An 18,565-nucleotide genomic window follows, 5' to 3' on the forward strand; every position below is an offset into this window, starting at 1 on the left:
TGTCCTTATCTGGAGGGCTACGCCTCTTTATAAGCAGCTGAGAGAGGAACACATGAGAACCAGAGTTCGACAATATACCATCATAAAGTCTACATTGGGATCCCACAAGGTAAACGTACTGTATCCCCCCCCCCCCCCCCCCCAAACCATCTTCCTACTCATTTTACACTCCCATAATCACAGACAAGGTATACCAGCTACAAAATGGAGAAAAATTCAAATATACAATGAAATGTACACCAACATACACAGAATATTATATAGTAAAATAAATATAGTCAATTCAATCATCAACACCATGGCTTTGAACATTGTGCTACAAAAATAAATAAAGGAATCCTCTGTAAAAAATAAAGTTAGCTAAAATGGAATCATTTTGTAAATCAATTGAGAAGAGTGACAAGTCAAGTATAGTTTTATGAAAATGTGGGGAAAATGTGCTTCCTTATTTAGCCTGTACTTTTGAGTTATGTCAACAGCATAGATTCATCAACAGCAAGGTAAGTAAATGCTTACGGGAAAAGGTCTTGGCAGATTAAAATAATACTGTGTGATTGTATGAGTTCTCTATCTGGCTTGATTAGTTGAAATAGTCAAATGGAAAATTGCTCTTGGTTTAAATTCAGACAATATTAAAGCAGGAAGCACTGCCATTCTGTTTATGAGTATAAATAAATAGAGACTGCCTTACAATCCGACTTTGATCTGATTTGGTCCAATAGCGATTGCCACATTGTTTGGTCCATTAATGTAGAAGATAAGAGAAGGTGAAGTGGGGAGTTTTATTTGTGCTTAAAGGGATCAATTCATGTTGCTTTTTGTTTGTACTGTACATTCAGCTCCAGTTCTATTGGTCTGCCACGACCATAGTTTGTGCCTTAATCATCGCATTGTCTGTAGTACAATCCTATTTGTGCCCATACAACTCTATTTGTGCATTCCTTATTTGTGACCATTCAAGTTTGTGCCTACATACTACAATTTTTCTTGTGTTGAATAATTATTTAAAGTGATTTGTTATGTCAATCCATTTGTGAAATTGTGCCTTTTATGTGCTTTGAAGTCATTTAAACAGGGAATCATAATATGAGATCGTCAAACATGTTTTCTGTCTGTCAGGGACTCATTTTGTAGCTTCATCTGTACCATTTAAAATTCTGACTGAACTATTCTTCTTTCAGCTTCTACATCAATAGCAGCACATTATACAGTGCATTTCTGCCTGTATTCCTCCTCTGAAATTGATGGTGATCTGTTAATTAATTTATATGGTGTATGTACAGGATGTAGTCGACGGTATGTCCTTAATATCTAGTTTTCACTCTTTGGTGGAGGTACTGAAGTTTCTAATACACCAGCTATGTGTGGCCTGAAGTAACATTATATAACTCCTACACATAGAACTGGGCCTTTATTACCCCCCTCCCCCTCAACTTTAAATGTACAGCCCCCCCCCCACTGAAGACAGTGGCTTTACAAAGCCCTCTAGACTGCAAACAATATTGTTCCTGCCTCTAAACAGTTTTAGCTGAAGCAGGTATTGCATTGAAGCGAAAGGAGGTGTGTCAAGAGCAGCGGTTCACTCAAGTGCTTCAGTGGCACACTAAATTACAAGGAAATGTTCCACATAAAATAAAGGAAAAGCATAACCACACTCTATGGCTATAATATGGTATAGAGGACGGACACTGCAATGCTTAAAACGCTTCAAACCTGCAACAAGCATATATAGCTACTCACATTCAGTTGTCACTTAATGGCAATGTAAATATGAGGTTCCTCTACATTCCTCTGACCTCTGTCTATAATAAGCATGAAAAGCAGACCATATAACACTCCCTAGAGGCCAAATATTATGCAAATGTTAACCTGTTATGAGGTTATTAGGTTACTGTCAATCTCGTACTTTATAGTGTCATTATTATTACCTATCAATATGCGTGAGGGGAAGAAAAAAAACATTTATTTTGTCCATCTCTATTGAGCCTCTTCTCCTACCACTCTAAAAACATCTAGACCAGGTTTCCCCAATTACATTCAGCCGTGGGTCGATTCTTCCTTGAGTGGATGGTCGGGAGCCGGAACATAGTTAGAAATTATTTGTACACTGCAAATTGACCACAAGAATCCCAAACAGATATAGTATTTGACAAAAACAGAATCATTTCAAACCTTGATTACATTGGGATACAATCACATATGCCTCTCTATTTTTCCGTGGGAATACTTAGGAACATATTTCTTTAAGCTGATTTCCTGATGATTTTATGTCCAACAATGAACATGTTTGTTTATAAAAATTGGGGGGCAAAATGAAATCACCCGCGGGCCACCTTTTAGGGATCCCTGATCTAGACCAAAACATACTGCATGTTCAGCATTGCATACCCTCCAGTAGGGATTGATACATACCACTGCAACATCCCAGACACCTGAACATGTAGTTCATTGTCAAAGCAGAGGCCTGTGTGGCAGTCACCTCTGCTGCAGTAAACTCTAACCTCTGGGGCTAGGGGAGAAGGGAGAGGGGGAGAGGGGTGTCCTGCGATAAGGGTCACTCAGTGGGTGAGGGTGGTGGTTGTGGAGTTTTGGGAAGTGCTGCAGCACTTAGGGTGGTGAGACTATGTAGGGTTGAGGGTGAGATGGCCTAGGAGGGAGAGATAGTTAGGGATCTAGGGTCAGGCTAGGGGAGGGACATGAAGAAGATGGACAGTGATCATGAGTTGGACTCAGTGGTGGTGGGGGTGATAGGGGTGGTGGAGGTGGTGGGCTGATGGCGTTCTGGTAGCTTGTCCCGTAGCAGCTGTTGGGGGACAGGGAGTTAGGGTTTTCCAGGGGGTTGGTGCCGGGGGGGCCGAGGTAGGCTTGGGATGGGGGCTTAGGCGAGGGCGTCTCTCCTGGGTTTTTGCCCAGGATGGAGCGCGCCTCGTCCACCTCTTCCAGGTTGGAGATGTCCTTCATCATGCTCTTGCGATAGGAGACAGACAGCTTGTTGGAGCCGTCGGACATCAGGTTGAAATAGCGGGCGATGAAGACGACGGGGAGAGGAAGCATGGCCACCACAATGAGGGAGAAGCACATGGCCAATGCCCAGGGAGGGTAGCTCTGGAAACGCTCCTGAGCCTAAAAAGAGAGAAACAAAGTTACGAAGGGAAATAGAGTGAAAAAGAAATACCCCTGGTGCTGACTGCAAACTCTGTAACAAGGCTAATACACAAAATGTCAAAAAGTGTCAATACGAAGTGTCTATATGAAACTTTGCACTGTTTGCCAACAGGTTGACTGACCAGTTCTTCTACCCATGCATTGTACCCTGGCGGGCTGATGGCCATCTCGATAACGGTAGCTGTGATGAGAACGATGAGACAACAAGGGGAGACGTACTTCCACATGTAGAAATAGAAGGCGTGGGGCCGGAAACCCAACATGTCCTCCAGGTCCTGCATAAACCTGATACACGCGCACACGCGCACACGCACACACACACACACACACACACACACACACACACACACACACACACACACACACACACACACACACACACACACACACACACACACACACACACAGGTGAGTTTAACATAGATCCAGCCAACTCCTTCAGTTTACAGTTTTGGGTTCTGAGAATATGAAAAGTACTTATTCATGTCACTGCAGGAGAGAGGGTAATGTATATCAGGGATCCTATTGAAATATTGAGTGCTTAGGGTTAGAGGGTCTACACCAGAAGTTAATGGTTATCTGTAGAAGGAAGGTATATAGTGTGTGCAATTACGCTTGGAATGTGCTGAGTGCAGGGAAAGCAATCACATGTGGCAGGCATTGATAAGGGGAGAGAGCCATGGATTAGTAATGAAGGGGGGTTAAGATCAGGTCAGGTCACCTTAAGGGAGAAATAAACATTTATGCCCGTATCACTTAGTGTCCTGCCTAGCAGTAAAGATACTATGTTTGTACAGATGTGTAGGAGGAGACTCAGGAGGAAGGGTTAAATATCAGTGGTTGTGTGAAAAGGTTTTTGTCTAATGCAGTTGTATTGATCCTCTGGGAAGAATAAACTTGGTTTAAGCTTTCGAAGTGTCTGTAGAGTTTTTTACTCTGAGAATTAGAACAGTATTCAGGTGTTCCTTGACTCTCTCTCAATTATTTCTTAATCCTATCCTTCTTCATATTCAACTTTCCTCTTAATACATATGAAAAACACACAGCCACTTCTGACACTACAGGGCTCTCTGAGGAGACACCATACTTTACCTCTTGGTGCCGTAGATCCAGGCCACTGACACATTCTCCAGGATGACCACAACAGTGAGAGGCAGACCAGCGGAGTAGTCATCAAACATGGTGACAAAGTAGTTCCCAGAGCGCTGGACGAAGAGGAGGCCACAGAAAAAGGCTATGATGCAGCAGCACACTGAATGAAAAACATAGAGAGGGAATTGGAGCAAGATGAGGTAAAGGCATTCGTCTGAAAGTTTGCAGCGTCTTTGGCATTTTTATCTCTTCTTCAGTGGTGGAGTTGAATAAACGTCACATTATGTAAAAACTTTGTGGCTCCTTGGTTGAGAAAGTCTTTATTTATTCAATCCATTGCTTTTATTGATATTACTTTGTATTCAGCCTTAAAGGACTACAGCAAAAGTAGAAAAAACTACTCATCCTTAAAAATCTTAGAATTCATGAGTCTTATGTAGTTACCCCACTACGTCTTGGTGAAAAGTGCTGAAATTATGTTTGTAACGCAGTTTGCCGTTTATTGTCATGAGTCTTGCCCTGGAGGCAGAACTAAGAGGTGTCAGCTAGCAAGACCAGCTGCGGAGTCAAAATTGGCTATATCTTCAAAATTCATGAAAACAGAAATGTGTTTTTGGTCTTAATTTAAGGTTAGGGTTAGGCATTAGGGTTAGCAGTGTGGTTAGGGTTAGGTTAAAAATCAGATTTTAAGACTTTGTGGCTGTGCCAGCTAGTGTCCACTCTGCAGAGCTGCCTTCAGGCCAAGATTCATGACAATAAATGCGAACCTGCATTTGTAACTATGATAGAGGAGAATGGGAGCACCACAGGGGTTTTTAGGGCTGACCTGTGAAGAGCTCCTTCTGGACCTTGTAGGTGTCGAGGACCGGCGTGGTGATGCCTGTCATGGTGCCGATCATACTGCCCAGGCCCAGGTTGATGAGCATGAAGAAGAACATGACAGACCAGAAGGGAGAGGCTGGGAAATGAGTCATGGCCTCGGTGAAGGCAATAAAAGCCAAGCCTGTACCTTGCACAGACTGCAGAGAAAGAGGGATGGAGAGAAAGAGTGACACAAAGGAGAGAGGGTGCAAAAGAAGACCCAAGAGATTGTGAGAGTGGGAGAGAGAGAGAGAGAGAGAGAGAGAGAGAGAGAGAGAGAGAGAGAGAGAGAGAGAGAGAGAGAAGGAAAAAAAAGTTTGATGCAGACCCGAAAACAATTAGCCTCAAACCCAAATGGATCTGACGACAACCAGATCTAGACCCAACCTGGAACCCGTTATCTAGACCAGACACAATTGGGGACAGAAGAGCCAAGAAGGATATTTGTTAAGTACAGTATAAGGATGATTATAAAATCAAATCAAAGTTTATTTGTCACGTGTGCCGAATACAACAGGTGAAGACCTTAGAGTGAAATACTTACTTAAAAAGCCTAGTTGGTTTGGTGTTGTGAAACTGGTTCATATTTAGACCCAGTTTCGGTGAGATAGAGCTCAGAGACCAGACAGATAGACTGTACCTTGTTAAGCTCATCCTCCAGGACACAGGGGTCCAGGCTCAGCTCGGCGAAGCTGCCCTCCTTCACCGTCTTGATGACGGCGTATATCTCAGCGTAGTCTACGGTGGACAGCTGGGAGAAGTTCACGTGTGGCGGAATGAGGTCATGACTCAGGACGTTAGAGTTCAGGTAGCCAAGGATCTTCTCTCCATTCCTGAAGAGACCACAGGGAAACATGGTCGATAGAGCACAAGATGAAGATCACCCCAAAAGTCCTGAATCTGATCACAGAGAAGGCATGATAATAAATATATGGTGTGAGGAAAGAGTGGTTTAATTCTGTATAAGACAGCTTGAATTCCCTCCACCATCACTATAGACGGCTGCTAGGGCATTTGTTTTGAACTCACTCCATGACACACTTCTCGTTCATGAGGTTTGCCTTGAAGCCCAGAACGGCAAACACCACCAGAGTAGCCAGGATGGAGGTGACAAAGTTGATGAAGGAGACGAGCACGGCGTCAAAGTGGCAGTTGTTGTCTATCTTGTTGTAGCTGGAGAAGGCAATCACTCCACCGAAGCCCAGGCCCAGGGCAAAGAACACCTGGGTGGCTGCCTCCCTCCACACCTGGGGCTCCAGCATCTTCTCCAGCTGGAACACACAGTAACACATTAGCTGACAAACTTGGACTCAGGGGTAGATGTAACATCGTTAAAGAAAATCCGGGACACTCAAATTAGTATGATATTTTACGTTTGGTATGTTATGTATTCATTTGTGGATGTCCATCATACATTTCATATGATATGTTATTCATTACAATATGTACGATGTGTTACAAATTCCATGTTAGATAGGTGGCTAATTGGTTATAATCATTAGAAATGTTTATAAATTCTATCGGTGTAGTAGATCTGTCTTTTCCCATAAATGACAGCATACAACTGCAATGGAAGCTTCTCTCTGTGTGTGTGTGTGTGTGTGTGTGTGTGTGTGTGTGTGTGTGTGTGTGTGTGTGTGTGTGTGTGTGTGTGTGTGTGTGTGTGTGTGTGTGTGTGTGTGTGTGTGTGTGTGTGTGTGTGTGTGTGTGTGTGTGTGTGTGTGTGTGTAATGGCCTCCTCTGAATCTCACCTTGGGAGTGAACATGTGTGCAATGCCATCAACAGCACCCTTCAACAGCAAACCTCTCACCAGGAAACAGAAGAGCACCACATAGGGAAACAGCGAGCTGAAGTACATCACCTGACAGACCACAGGAAACAACTTAGTCACACATTCTGTACAATAACTACACTATACATGCCAGAGGAAGGTAGGAATCCAGTCCAGTCGGCTATTATTCCAGTGCAATTTTTAGTAATGTCATGTTCTTAAATCATATATCTTCTCTACACTCTTTTGACTCTCCCCCCAACACCCCCTGCCCCTCTTCCTGATGCCTCCTGCCCCTGCCCCTCTCCCGCCACATCAACTGTCCCTCTACCCACACCCTGCCCACCAACACTCCACTTCCTCCCCACAGCGCTCCCTACCTTCCCGGAGGACGCAATGCCTCTGATGACAGCCAGGCAGACGATGATCCAGGCCACCAGCAGAGACAGGGTCATCTTGACGTTCAGGCCGCCGCTGTCTGCGATGGTGCTGGTGGTGTTCAGAGTCTGGCGGTACCAGAAGTAGGTGGTGGCCGAGCTTTTCTCACACTCAGGCTCCACGACTGCAGAGGGGGGAGGGGGTGGTCAGAGAGAGGGGAGGGAGAGAGAGAGGGGGAGTGAAAAAAGTTGTAGTGAAAAGGAAGGGAGGTCAGGGAGGATGAAAGAGAGGGATATGATAGGGAGAGTAAAGGGATAGGGGTAGTGGAAGGGAGAAAGATAGAGAAAAATAAAATGAGGGAAATAAAATGAGGGAGAGACTGTTTACACAGGAACCAAATCCCCTCTCCCCCCTGGATTGGTTCTCCCAGATGTACATTAGCAAGGTAAACAAGGTCGTCCTTGTACTTGGTATGCACAGCGTGAGCCCTCATTCAAGACACTTGGCATTTTTCACTGTGCATATTTTCACCTTTTATAATTCAACCTTGGGGAAATGATACATGGATCTAAGTCTGGAGAAAGCAGTCTTACAGACGTATTACAGAAATATATGCATATGCACACACGCATGCGAGAACATGCAGGTACGCATACACAGAAAAAATATGCCCACACACCCACACAGACACATGCACTCACAGAAATTGCCAGGTCACCTAAACGTACCAGTCTCTATTTATGTCAGGTAGATGGCAATGTTCAGCAGAGGAAATCACGGTGGCCTCCCATTATTCTATTTTTATCTTCTGTCTATGAGTGATGGCATTCCAGGTTACATGCAGTAACTCTGACTGTCTGCATCTCTCATCTCCCTTCTTCTTACTCCTCCACTCCTGCAAGTCACTCCAGAAGCACAGAACTGTATTCAAAGTGAACGCTAGGTCTGAACGACCTTGGTCTCTGTGTTTAGCTGATCTGACCCTGCCGATATCAATGTGAACCACAGTTTATCTGAAGTGTTTACTGCAGACATGTGACCATGGGGCCAGGTCAGAGTGGGTGCAGAGCAGCGTGGTTCTGGGGTCCCACACACCTGCATGAATGATAGGGTCTACCTTTCTCTACAGATGTACAGTGGCAAGAAAAAGTATGTGAACCCTTTGGAGTTACCTGGACTTCTGCATAAATTGGTCATAAAATGTCATTTGATCTAAGTCAAAACAATAAATAAACACAGTCTAATAACACACAAACAATGATATGTTTTCATGTCTTTATTGAACACACAGTATAAACATTTACAGTGTTGGATGGAAAAAGTATGTGAACCCTTTAATAACTGGTTGACCCTGCTTTGGCAGCAATAAACTCAACCAAACGTTTCCTGTAGTTGCGGATCAGACCTGCACAACGGTCAAAAGGAGTTTGGGACCATTCATCTTTACAAAACTGTTTCAGTTCAGCAATATTCTTGGGATGTCTGGTGTGATCTGCTCTTGAGGTCATTCCACAGCATCTCAATCGGGTTGAGGTCAGGACTCTGACTGGGCTAATCCAGAAGGTGTATTTTCTTCTGTGGAAGCCATTCTGTTGTTGATTTACTTGTGTGTTTTGGGTCGTTGTCCTCTTGCATCACCCAACGTCTGTTGAGTTTCAATTGGTGGCCAGATAGCCAAACATTCTCCTGAAAAATGCCTTGATAAAATTGGGAATTCATTTTTACGTCAATGATAGCAAGCTGTCTATGCCCTGAGGCAGCAAAGCAGCCCCAAACAATGATGCTCCCTCCACCATACTTTACAGTTGGGATGAGGTTTTCATGTTGATGTGCTGTGCGTTTTTTTCTCCACACAGTGTTGTGTATTCCTTCCAAACAACTCAACTTTAGTTTAATCTGTCCACAGAATATTTGTCCAGAAGCGCTGTGGAACATCCAGGTGCTATTTTGTGAACTTCAGACGTGCAGCAATGTTTTCTTGGCATCTTCCATGTCCTCCCATGAACACGCATCCTTGTTTAGTGTTTTACGTATCGTAGACTCGTCAACAGAGATGTTAGCATGTTTAGAGATTTCTGTAAGTCTTTAGCTGACACTCTAGGATTCTTCTTAACCCCATTGAGCATTCTGAACTGTGCTCCTGCAGTCATCTCTGCATGTCGGCCACTTCTAGGGAGAGTAGCAACAGTGAATAGACTATTTGTCTTTCCGTGGACTGATGAACATCAAGGCTTTTAGAGATACTTTAGTAACCCTTTCCAGCTTTATGCAAGTTATCAATTCTTAATCTTAGGTCTTCTGGGATCTCTTTTGTTCGAGGCATGGTTCACATCAAGTAATGCTTATTGTGAATAGCAAACGTGTTTTTTATAGGGAAGGGCAGCTCTAACCAATCTCTTCTCATTGATTAGACTCCAGGTTAGCTGACTCCAATTAGCTTTTGGAAAAGTTTAAGGGTTAGCCTAGGGGTTCAGATTCTTTTTCCAACCTACACTGTGAATGTTTAAATGATGTACTGTATTCAATATAAACACAGCAGACTGTTTGTCTATTGTTGTGACTAAAATGAAGATCAGATCAAACGTTATGACTAATTTATGCAGAAACCAGATAATTCAAGGGTTCACATACTTTTTATTGCCACTGTAGGATCTTAATTTGAGACACTTTGCTACAGCAAGAAAATAATCCTGCAGCAACAGGAAATGTGAATTATTATGTGGATTATAATTAATGGACATTTTTGTAGGGGTTGATACTTGATATTCCCTTATGAAAAATGTTAAAGTGGAAATTACAGACTTCAGAAGCCTGTTTAAAACTCACATACACTACAAGTTCTCCTGCAACAGGGTGATCAAATTAAAATCCTACATCTGTATGACCATGGCGAGAGGTCACTTTTTCCACACAGAATTGAAGACAATTCTACAGACAACTTGTAATGCCACTGTGGAAAAACTCAAATACCACTATACTGTAGTGTAGGAGTGTGGCATAGTGTAGTAAACCACCATTTGTAAAGAGTAAACCTATGGGGAATCACATACAATACTAGCATCTGTGTGTGTAGTACTGTATGATTACCAGTGCCTCCAGGATGTCGCTGGGACTTTGTGATATTTGTGGACAAAAATGCTTGATTTTGCTGCAGCAATTCTGACATTTTGCATGGCAATATGTGATGATTTTGTCCAATTTGTTTGCGATAATGCACTGATGGGAGAAAACGTTTGTTGACGTGTGGCTTCATTGAACCATATTATAAGATAAATGTGCGGTGATTGGTTGTAAATTGCGAGCCTTCTTTTTGTACTGCGGTGATGGGTCAGTTTTATGCAATAATATTGCAATGATTTGATTGTTTTACGAGGAAATACTGTGGTGCTTGGTCAAATTTGCAAACCCTCACATAATATGCGGGGAATGGTTGATTTTGCTAAAAGATTTGCGATCGCAGAATCACGGAATCCTGGAGGGACTAGATTAGACAGTAAGACACCATGCAATATGCCTCTGTCAGTGTATGAACCCTGCTGTTGGAGCAGGACTATCTAACCAGCTACAGCTGCTCTCCTCCCTGGTGGCTGACTGTCTTCATACTGCTGAGTCATGTGAGGACCAGAGGAGAGGAGAGGAGAGCGCTGAGCGATTCTTGGAACCACTGGGATTGTATTATCACCACCTCTAATCTAAGTCTCAAAGGACTTTAATCTGGATTATGTCCATCTGAGTCATGAAGGATCCTCATAAATAAACTAACACCATCAGCTGATCTAGTTAGAGGTGTGATTCAGTGCCATCCTGGCCAAAACTGGATTGAACTGGAAGATTGAATTACAAAACAAAAATGTGTGTTTCTCTCATTATTCTACAGGGCAAAATGAGTGTGTATAACAAGATGGAAATTAGTCATATCTGATTAATCAAATACAGGCCTTATTAAAAAAAGGAGAGAGGTTTAATTCAATATTCATTGAATCCTTTCTAGTTTGTGAGACAAACCACATTGGTCATGGTCACCCAGCCGCTTGGACTTTATCAAACAGTTCAGAGTTCATCTCTCCTCCGTCCTGATGTTCAGATCTGGCATCCACTCACTGGCTAATGATCCATTCCTCCTGATAGGGCATTCGGCCCATGGCAGTGGGTACTGGAAGGACTGGAAGAAGTAGAAGATGCTCCAGCCGATGATGACGTTGTAGTAGAGCCCCACAAAGCCACACACCTGTAATGTAGGAGAGGCAGAGTCTGTTAGAGTAAGAAAGTCCAATGGAACTCACAATTACCCCTGAGGTGCTACTGTACTCTGCACAAGTCCCTGTCACTGTTGGTTGATGCCACTCTTTCAGTCAAATGGCAACTGCATGTGTGAACATCGATATATACACTACTGTACCGTGAGAGGCAATTTCAATATATTTCTCATTCAGATGGTCTATATAGGCAGGAGTATGTTGTTTTCTCATGTTCCTAGGGTGGCAGATAGCCTAGTGGTTACAAGCATTGGGCCAGTGACCAAAAGGTATCTGGTTTGAATACCAGAGCTGACTATGTTAAAAGTCTATCAATGTGCCCTCGAGCAAGGCTCTTAACAAGAACTGGCTATTAGGATAAGAGTGTAATCAGGATAAGAGTGTCTGCTAAATCTTCTGAGCATCCATGTCAACAAAGGACAGGCAGAAGCTAAACAAGGTTGGGAAATCCATTAATAATTGAAGTACACTCTTTCAGCCATTTCCACAGTGATCTCTTAAGAGGTATTTATAGCTGCCACTCGCAGTCAAATACATCACCAACGAGGGGTTGTCTCTCTCTCACACCCTAACCCTCCCTACCATCTCTGCCTCGCTCTCATTATCTAGGGCATTATCCATATTACTCATCTTTATAGTCCTTTTCTACGTTACTGACATACAACCTTCTATGTCACATCTTATGGAATGAAGAATGTGAGATAGCTTTCTCCATCATAATAACAGAGAGTATGTTTGTTTTGAGCTGTGTAAGGTGATGCAGACATGGGGAACCATGTTTAGAGCTGCTATGCTCAATTAAATCAAGGTATATCTATCTATCCCCTAAAGAGAGTTTGCCTCATTCGTGATTATACATTCCAGTTCAACAGATCTACACAAGGTCTATTTCCTCTCACAATATTCAGAAATGGACAGTGAAAGCTTCCAACATAAATGATCCACCTATCTCTTGTTAAAGCGGGAGGTTGACATGTTATGTGATGTTGTGACAATTAGATTATGTGATGTGAGCCACAAAATGTCCAATATGCCAAATTCAAGACCTGGAGAAGTTTAAATTGATCCATCCTATCAAACTGGCATATACACAAAGCATGATCAACAGCTTTTATCTTAAAAGCCCAGTGCAGTCAGAATTAATGTCCCCCTAATGTTTTGTATCATAATGTACAGCAAGTGATGAAACGAACAATGTAAAAGTGAAGAAATTTGATCAGTGTTATTTCCTGATAGTTGCTGGTTGAAATTACAATCTGCTCAGAACCTTCTAATCAGCAGGTTTTGCACGGGTGGAGTTTTGGCTTGCCTGGTGACAGCACTAGACGGTATAAGTTAATATAGACCGATAACAAAGAGTTCCAAACCTCTCTGCCAATAACAGCTAGTTTTCAGATTACATATCCCGCCCCCTCCCCACTCAGACCACAGTCCAAGCAAAATTCTAGCTTGAGAAATAGTTTTTTGCTAAAAAAGTTGTTTTTTCTTTTTAACCCTTTTAATGGAAAACTATTACAGTAAAGCACTTAACTATTCCCTAGAAATAATTTGACATTGAGATAAAAATGACTGAATTGGGCCTTTAAAGAGATCCGGGTTGGAGGGTGTTCAATAGAGTGCTGGTGACAGCACTGCAATGCATGTGGTAAAAACAGTATGCTAAGGCAGCCAAGCATGGAGTTAGTCAGGGGAGAGGCCACAAAGTGTTGGTATATGCAGAAAATAGTATACTTAATAAATCACACAGTCACTGACGTAGGGAGTTTCTATTGAAATCAGAGCTCATTCATCGAAGCCCCCGGTGATAAACCCCACATCCAGCATCCATTATCCTTATCACACTGACTGACCCTCTCTGTTTCCCAGTGTACTATGGTCAGTCACACTGTTCTTCTCTTGGGACACAGTCTATTTTGTTACGTGGAACAAGCACTTCAGAACATAAACAGATTACATAACAAAAATCATGTTCAAACTTATAGCATTATGTATCTGATGATTGGAGGGTGATCAGTTAAACTGATTGCCAGTCTCAACTTCAACCAAAAGGTGATATAAGAGGCAACCTTAAACCAAAGACACCATCCTCACTGTCACTCACCATTAGACTGGACACCCCTATCCCACCCAGTTGGGGGCACACGTAGTTCCACACCCCGATGCTCCCACGTCGGATCTTCTGGCCCACCGCTAGCTCCAGGAAGAAGAGCGGGACGCCGATGAGGACGAGGAGGATGAAATACGGAACCAGATAGGCACCTGAAAGAAAGGGGTCAAAGTGATCATGCTATATTTCCCCCAATAGACTATTAGGTACATGAGTAGTACACATATTGTATGTGTGATATTACAGTACTAAGCATTGTGTAAAACGTGGAACACCTTTCCTTTGAAATAATGCACAAGTTTCAATTGTCTCCCTTGCTGAATCAATGGAGATACTAAACATTTATTGTGGACCCTGGCTCTATTCTTTTGAGCTGTTTCTAGAACACTAATTAGAATTAATTGTGTATCATTACAAAGCCAGAGTGGAAGGGGAGAGAGAGGTGGACAGGCTGGGTGACAGGAAGACAACCCCTCTAGTTGATGGTCATGAAGTCCAACTCAGTGAGTCAGGGGAGAGCCTCAGGACACTATGGTATCTGTCTGTTTGTACTTGACAGTTCTGCATCACTTGTCACTATTACTCTCCCGCCCTGCAAGTCAGAGCCCATCCAACCAGTGATTTACTAAGGTCTATTTTAGTATTTGATTTGAATTATGGGGGATGTCTAAATCTGGTGCTTCCCAGCTTAATCCAAGAGAGGCTTAATCTGGATGTTATTGTGGTGATCATCAGGATGCTAAGACTTACGCTGGAGCACTATCACTAATAATACTTCAGGAGTACCAGTTACATAGCCTAGAGCTCATAACCCACTGGACACAGACAGCAGTTCCAAGTCTTGTTTTAATTGAGTTGTTACTAATGTCAATTCAACATGAGATCAAGAAGAAATAGAACCAGGTCATTGGATGTAGGTAAGAAATTAGATTTTTTTTTAAAATATATAACTTTTTGCAATCAATTGCAGCCTATCTGAACTTGGGCCAGCTAACAGTCTTGATATACTGTATAGCATGCAAACTGAGGTAAAGACGTGTATGAAAGAGAAGCAGAGAACGCTGGAAGGGGAGAAGGAGAGAGAGGGGGAAGAAGGCCCATAGCGATAACCACCTAACACCACAGAGCCATTTAATGTGGCTGTAATTTGCTGCCTGGAGGTAAATTAGGGAGTGAAATATGTCCGTTCTCCTGGTCAAACGACGAGGCTGCTTGGGTATAGGAGCCTTTAAATCCTGCCTATTAGCAATAAATCAGAAAGAGAAGGTGTGAGAGAACAGGGCTGGTGAACCAAACACATCAGTCATTATCTGGTGAAGACAGGGAGACCGTGAGGTTTCGGAGGTGAATTGAGCATGCCTAATCGTCATTTCTATGACCAGAGGTGGTGTTTTATGCTGCTGTTATGGTCAGAGGTGTGATGCTCATTAAAACTGATGGGGCATGTTTTTATCCATTTATGGTAGAGCGGTTAGGTTAGAGCAAGGGAGTGCAGAAGCTAAATTTAGCACATTCTGGAAAAACACTGTCAAGTACAATAGTAAGAAATCTGAGCCATTTCCACTAGATGAGCCAGCTGCAAAGTCAAAATTGGCCTTCGTGTAATGTAGGGCTAGGCATTAGGGTTTTGCAGGGTGGTTAAGGTTAGGTTAGGTTTAAAAATCAGCTAGTGACCCCTCTGCAGAGCTGCCTCCAGTACATCAATGCCAACCTGCCCTAACAAATAGGGGTGTTCTGAACTACTATACCAGCAAAGACTTACAATGTGCACCTGTAACTACATGACAAAATAAAGCAAATCATCATCACAATACAGAGCCATTAATGTTTAATTGAGAGTATCCCTTTCATGTTGATCAGAGTATCAGTTGAGCCTTGGCCTGCTCCAGTGCCAGTAGTAATCGATAGCACAGCTATATTTAGAGTGGTGTTTGTGGAGCTGTGCTTCTCTCTTGGCAGCCCAGCCTGATTGTGATGGCAGGCCAGTGTACCTGGCATGTCATTCTTACAGTCTGGGTCACTGAGCTGCCAGGAAGCAGCCGCCGCTAGACTCTTCATCAGAGGCAGACAGGAAGATGAGGAGGAAATGACCTTGCTCATCCATTGACGTAGCTACAATAAATAATTATTGTTCTATATTTTGTGAAAGAGTTCTTCAGTTATGGTTCTATTTAGTCAGCCAGCCCTTATGGGGCGCGGTCTGCCACTCACCTCCTCCATTCTTTTGGCACAGGTAAGGGAAGCGCCAGACGTTTCCTAGCCCCACAGAGAAGCCCACCTGGGCCAGAATGTACTGAAGTTTGCTGTTCCAGGCTGGGCGGCCATCGTTCTCGGGGGGCTCGAGAACAATCTTCTTCCCGGGTACCCCTCCAACATTCAGAGAACTGTTCTTGTAGTCGAGCGGCGCTTCGTGAGCGAGCAGGTCTGCCACCGACTCTGTGACATGCTCACTGGTATGCTCACGCTGCGTCACCTTACTGTTCTTACGCATCAGGGATGCTGAGGGGGGAGCTGGGAGGGGGTCGGCGCAGAGAGAGAGACAGAGAGACAGAAAGAGAGGGAGAGTTCAGAGTGTACTGTAGGTACGAAGTAGAGGGGTTGGATACTAGGTGCCAGACTTTGAGAAGAGAGAGAGAGCGCAGGGCTCCAGATTTGGGCTTTGTGGTCCTGTGAGAGAAAAAGAAATTAAATCCGTCACTGCATGTCACTTGACGGCTTTTACTATTTTACAAAACAATATAATAAACACGGAGGACATTTAACATATTATCACATTAAAACTGTCCTTAATAGATGAGGATTAATTTCCACTAAAATCCTTGAGTCCTGACAAGGCACTTGTGTTTTCATTGCAAGTTATGTTGGCATGTCTTCCTGTGGGCCTCAAGCAACACTTCAGACACAGGATCACGGACACAATTACCCTGTTCCATTTAGTGCTTAGCCAGGCTTGTAATAAGATGCAGGTCTATAACACAGTCGAGTCTCTAGTCTAGTGGCCTTAAAGACAACATAAGTGTGGGTGGTTGCGTTAACTTAACTAGACTTCCACAAGAATGAAGCTCCCTCCTCACTACAATGAATTATTTCTTATAGGTACTCAAAGTAATTATAATAACCTCCATATCCACTGCAGCCACTAATTGAACTAAACTGTATTGCAGGTTGTCATTAGTTGTGATGCCATTAATTTTCCGTTCATTAATTTGCAATTAATTTTTAGGCCTCATACCGTATGCTTAAGAGCACACATATCACCTTGCAGACTGAGGCAGACCCTTAGTCTGCAGCTCTCTCCCTCTACTGAGACTGACCATCAGATGCAGGAACATCAGCCCAGTAAAAGAAAAAAGAAAATTATTTAAACGTATGCCCACTCAGCTGTGCTTCACAAGTAATACGACGGATCTATTACCGGTGTGATCATATAGCCTAACTCAAATGTTTAAATATACTTTTTTTTAAATACCCCGAACATTGGCTGGGCATTCAAGCAAAGCCAATATACGGTAATAATGTATTGGGCCTATAGCTTACTGCACAAACCTCATTGCTACAGGTGTCACAGACGTTGTCGTGGAAATGACCGGACCAAGGTGCAGCGTTGTAAGCGTACATTTTCCTTTTATTATGATAAACTTCACCAACAAAACAAGAAACAAACGTGAAGCGTACTAGGGCTATAGTGCCACTAACAAAGATAACTACCCACAAAATACAAAGGAAAAAAGGCTGCCTAAGCATGATTCCCAATCAGAGACAACGATAGACAGCTGTCCATGATTGAGAACCATACCCGGCCAAAACATAGAATCAGAAAAACATAGGAATAAAGAAACTAGAATGCCCACCCTAGTCACACCCTGGCCTACCCAAAATAGAGAATAAAAGCCTCTCTATGGCCAGGGCGTTACAACAGGACTGTTTTTAAATTGGTTAATGTTGCATAGGCTTACGTTTTTTTAAGTCATGCATTTTGACTCAAAGGGAACTTGACTCAGAAAAGGTTGGTGACCACTGTTTAAGAGTTTTCCCTGTTAACACTATCAACGTTTCCCTTTGCTGTGGCAATTGTGATCGAATCAACACAACATTCGCCACTTTCAAAGCAACATACTGAAACAAAACTAACTATGCAAGAGATTTTGTTGTAGGCAAAACGCATCAGAGTAGGATTCTATTGCATTGACACACACTACTCAGCTTGTACTCTACACAGACCAGTGCGGCATAAACAATCAGGCCCTATATGCAAATAGACCATTGCCATATATGGATCTTTCATTTACTTTGGACTGTTTTAATAGCATGAGCGGTCATGAGTAAATGCACTTGCGATCAAAGCAAGAGCTGCATGTAGCCACGTGTGCACATTATGTTATAATCCTTTGCTAGTTAGTGAGTTACTAGCCCAGTTATAGATCATTTGTAATCAGCAAATCAGAGTGATCGCTTCCTACAAGAGCACATAACGTGTACAGTTCTGGACATCTTTGAAAAACGAGTCTCTGTAATCTCTGTAATAATGGTATAGGAATAAGAATGCATTTTATTTTATAAAGTGGTTTCTTGCATCAAACAACATAACATTTTCAGTGACCTCCTTGTCTGATGGACAAGTGGATAAACAGGTTAATGTTAAACACTGCGTTTTTCCCCCCAAAAGTCTCATTGAATGTAGGCCTACATTGAACAATAAACATTGGCTGCTACTGTAGGCTGAATGATAGAACAGCTAGTTCCATGGTAAAATGTTATGGGATGCATTTTCTCCATTGTTTTTGATGGTAGGCCACTCTGGCAGGCCTACAATATGATCAAATACCCACAGTAGCCTACATGACAGTTAAAACTGTAATGTAAAGCGGGTACAGCCTCAGGGTTCACAGTAAACATGCCGGAAGTTGAACACAATTTTCACAATGTTCAAGTTT

General features: G+C 42.8%; 1 protein-coding gene across 1 annotated transcript in view; it reads right to left on the reverse strand.

Moving 5' to 3' along the window:
• Window positions 1-401: 401 nt before the first annotated feature.
• LOC109905491 (sodium-dependent neutral amino acid transporter SLC6A17) overlaps window positions 402-18,565 on the reverse strand; it is a 20,410-nt gene continuing 2,246 nt past the window's right edge. Inside the window, exons 2-12 of the mRNA XM_020502922.2 lie at window positions 15,843-16,298; window positions 13,626-13,783; window positions 11,370-11,496; window positions 7,271-7,452; window positions 6,870-6,980; window positions 6,148-6,389; window positions 5,759-5,951; window positions 5,084-5,276; window positions 4,258-4,417; window positions 3,288-3,450; window positions 402-3,123 (exon numbers count right to left, since the gene is read on the reverse strand). Of these exons, the coding sequence (XP_020358511.1) occupies window positions 2,665-3,123; window positions 3,288-3,450; window positions 4,258-4,417; window positions 5,084-5,276; window positions 5,759-5,951; window positions 6,148-6,389; window positions 6,870-6,980; window positions 7,271-7,452; window positions 11,370-11,496; window positions 13,626-13,783; window positions 15,843-16,122 (2,268 nt within the window). The 5' untranslated portion in view covers window positions 16,123-16,298 and the 3' untranslated portion in view covers window positions 402-2,664. The remainder of the gene's footprint in view (window positions 3,124-3,287; window positions 3,451-4,257; window positions 4,418-5,083; window positions 5,277-5,758; window positions 5,952-6,147; window positions 6,390-6,869; window positions 6,981-7,270; window positions 7,453-11,369; window positions 11,497-13,625; window positions 13,784-15,842; window positions 16,299-18,565) is intronic.

Source organism: Oncorhynchus kisutch, linkage group LG1, assembly GCF_002021735.2.
Source record: "Oncorhynchus kisutch isolate 150728-3 linkage group LG1, Okis_V2, whole genome shotgun sequence".
NCBI classification, from domain to species: domain Eukaryota; kingdom Metazoa; phylum Chordata; class Actinopteri; order Salmoniformes; family Salmonidae; genus Oncorhynchus; species Oncorhynchus kisutch.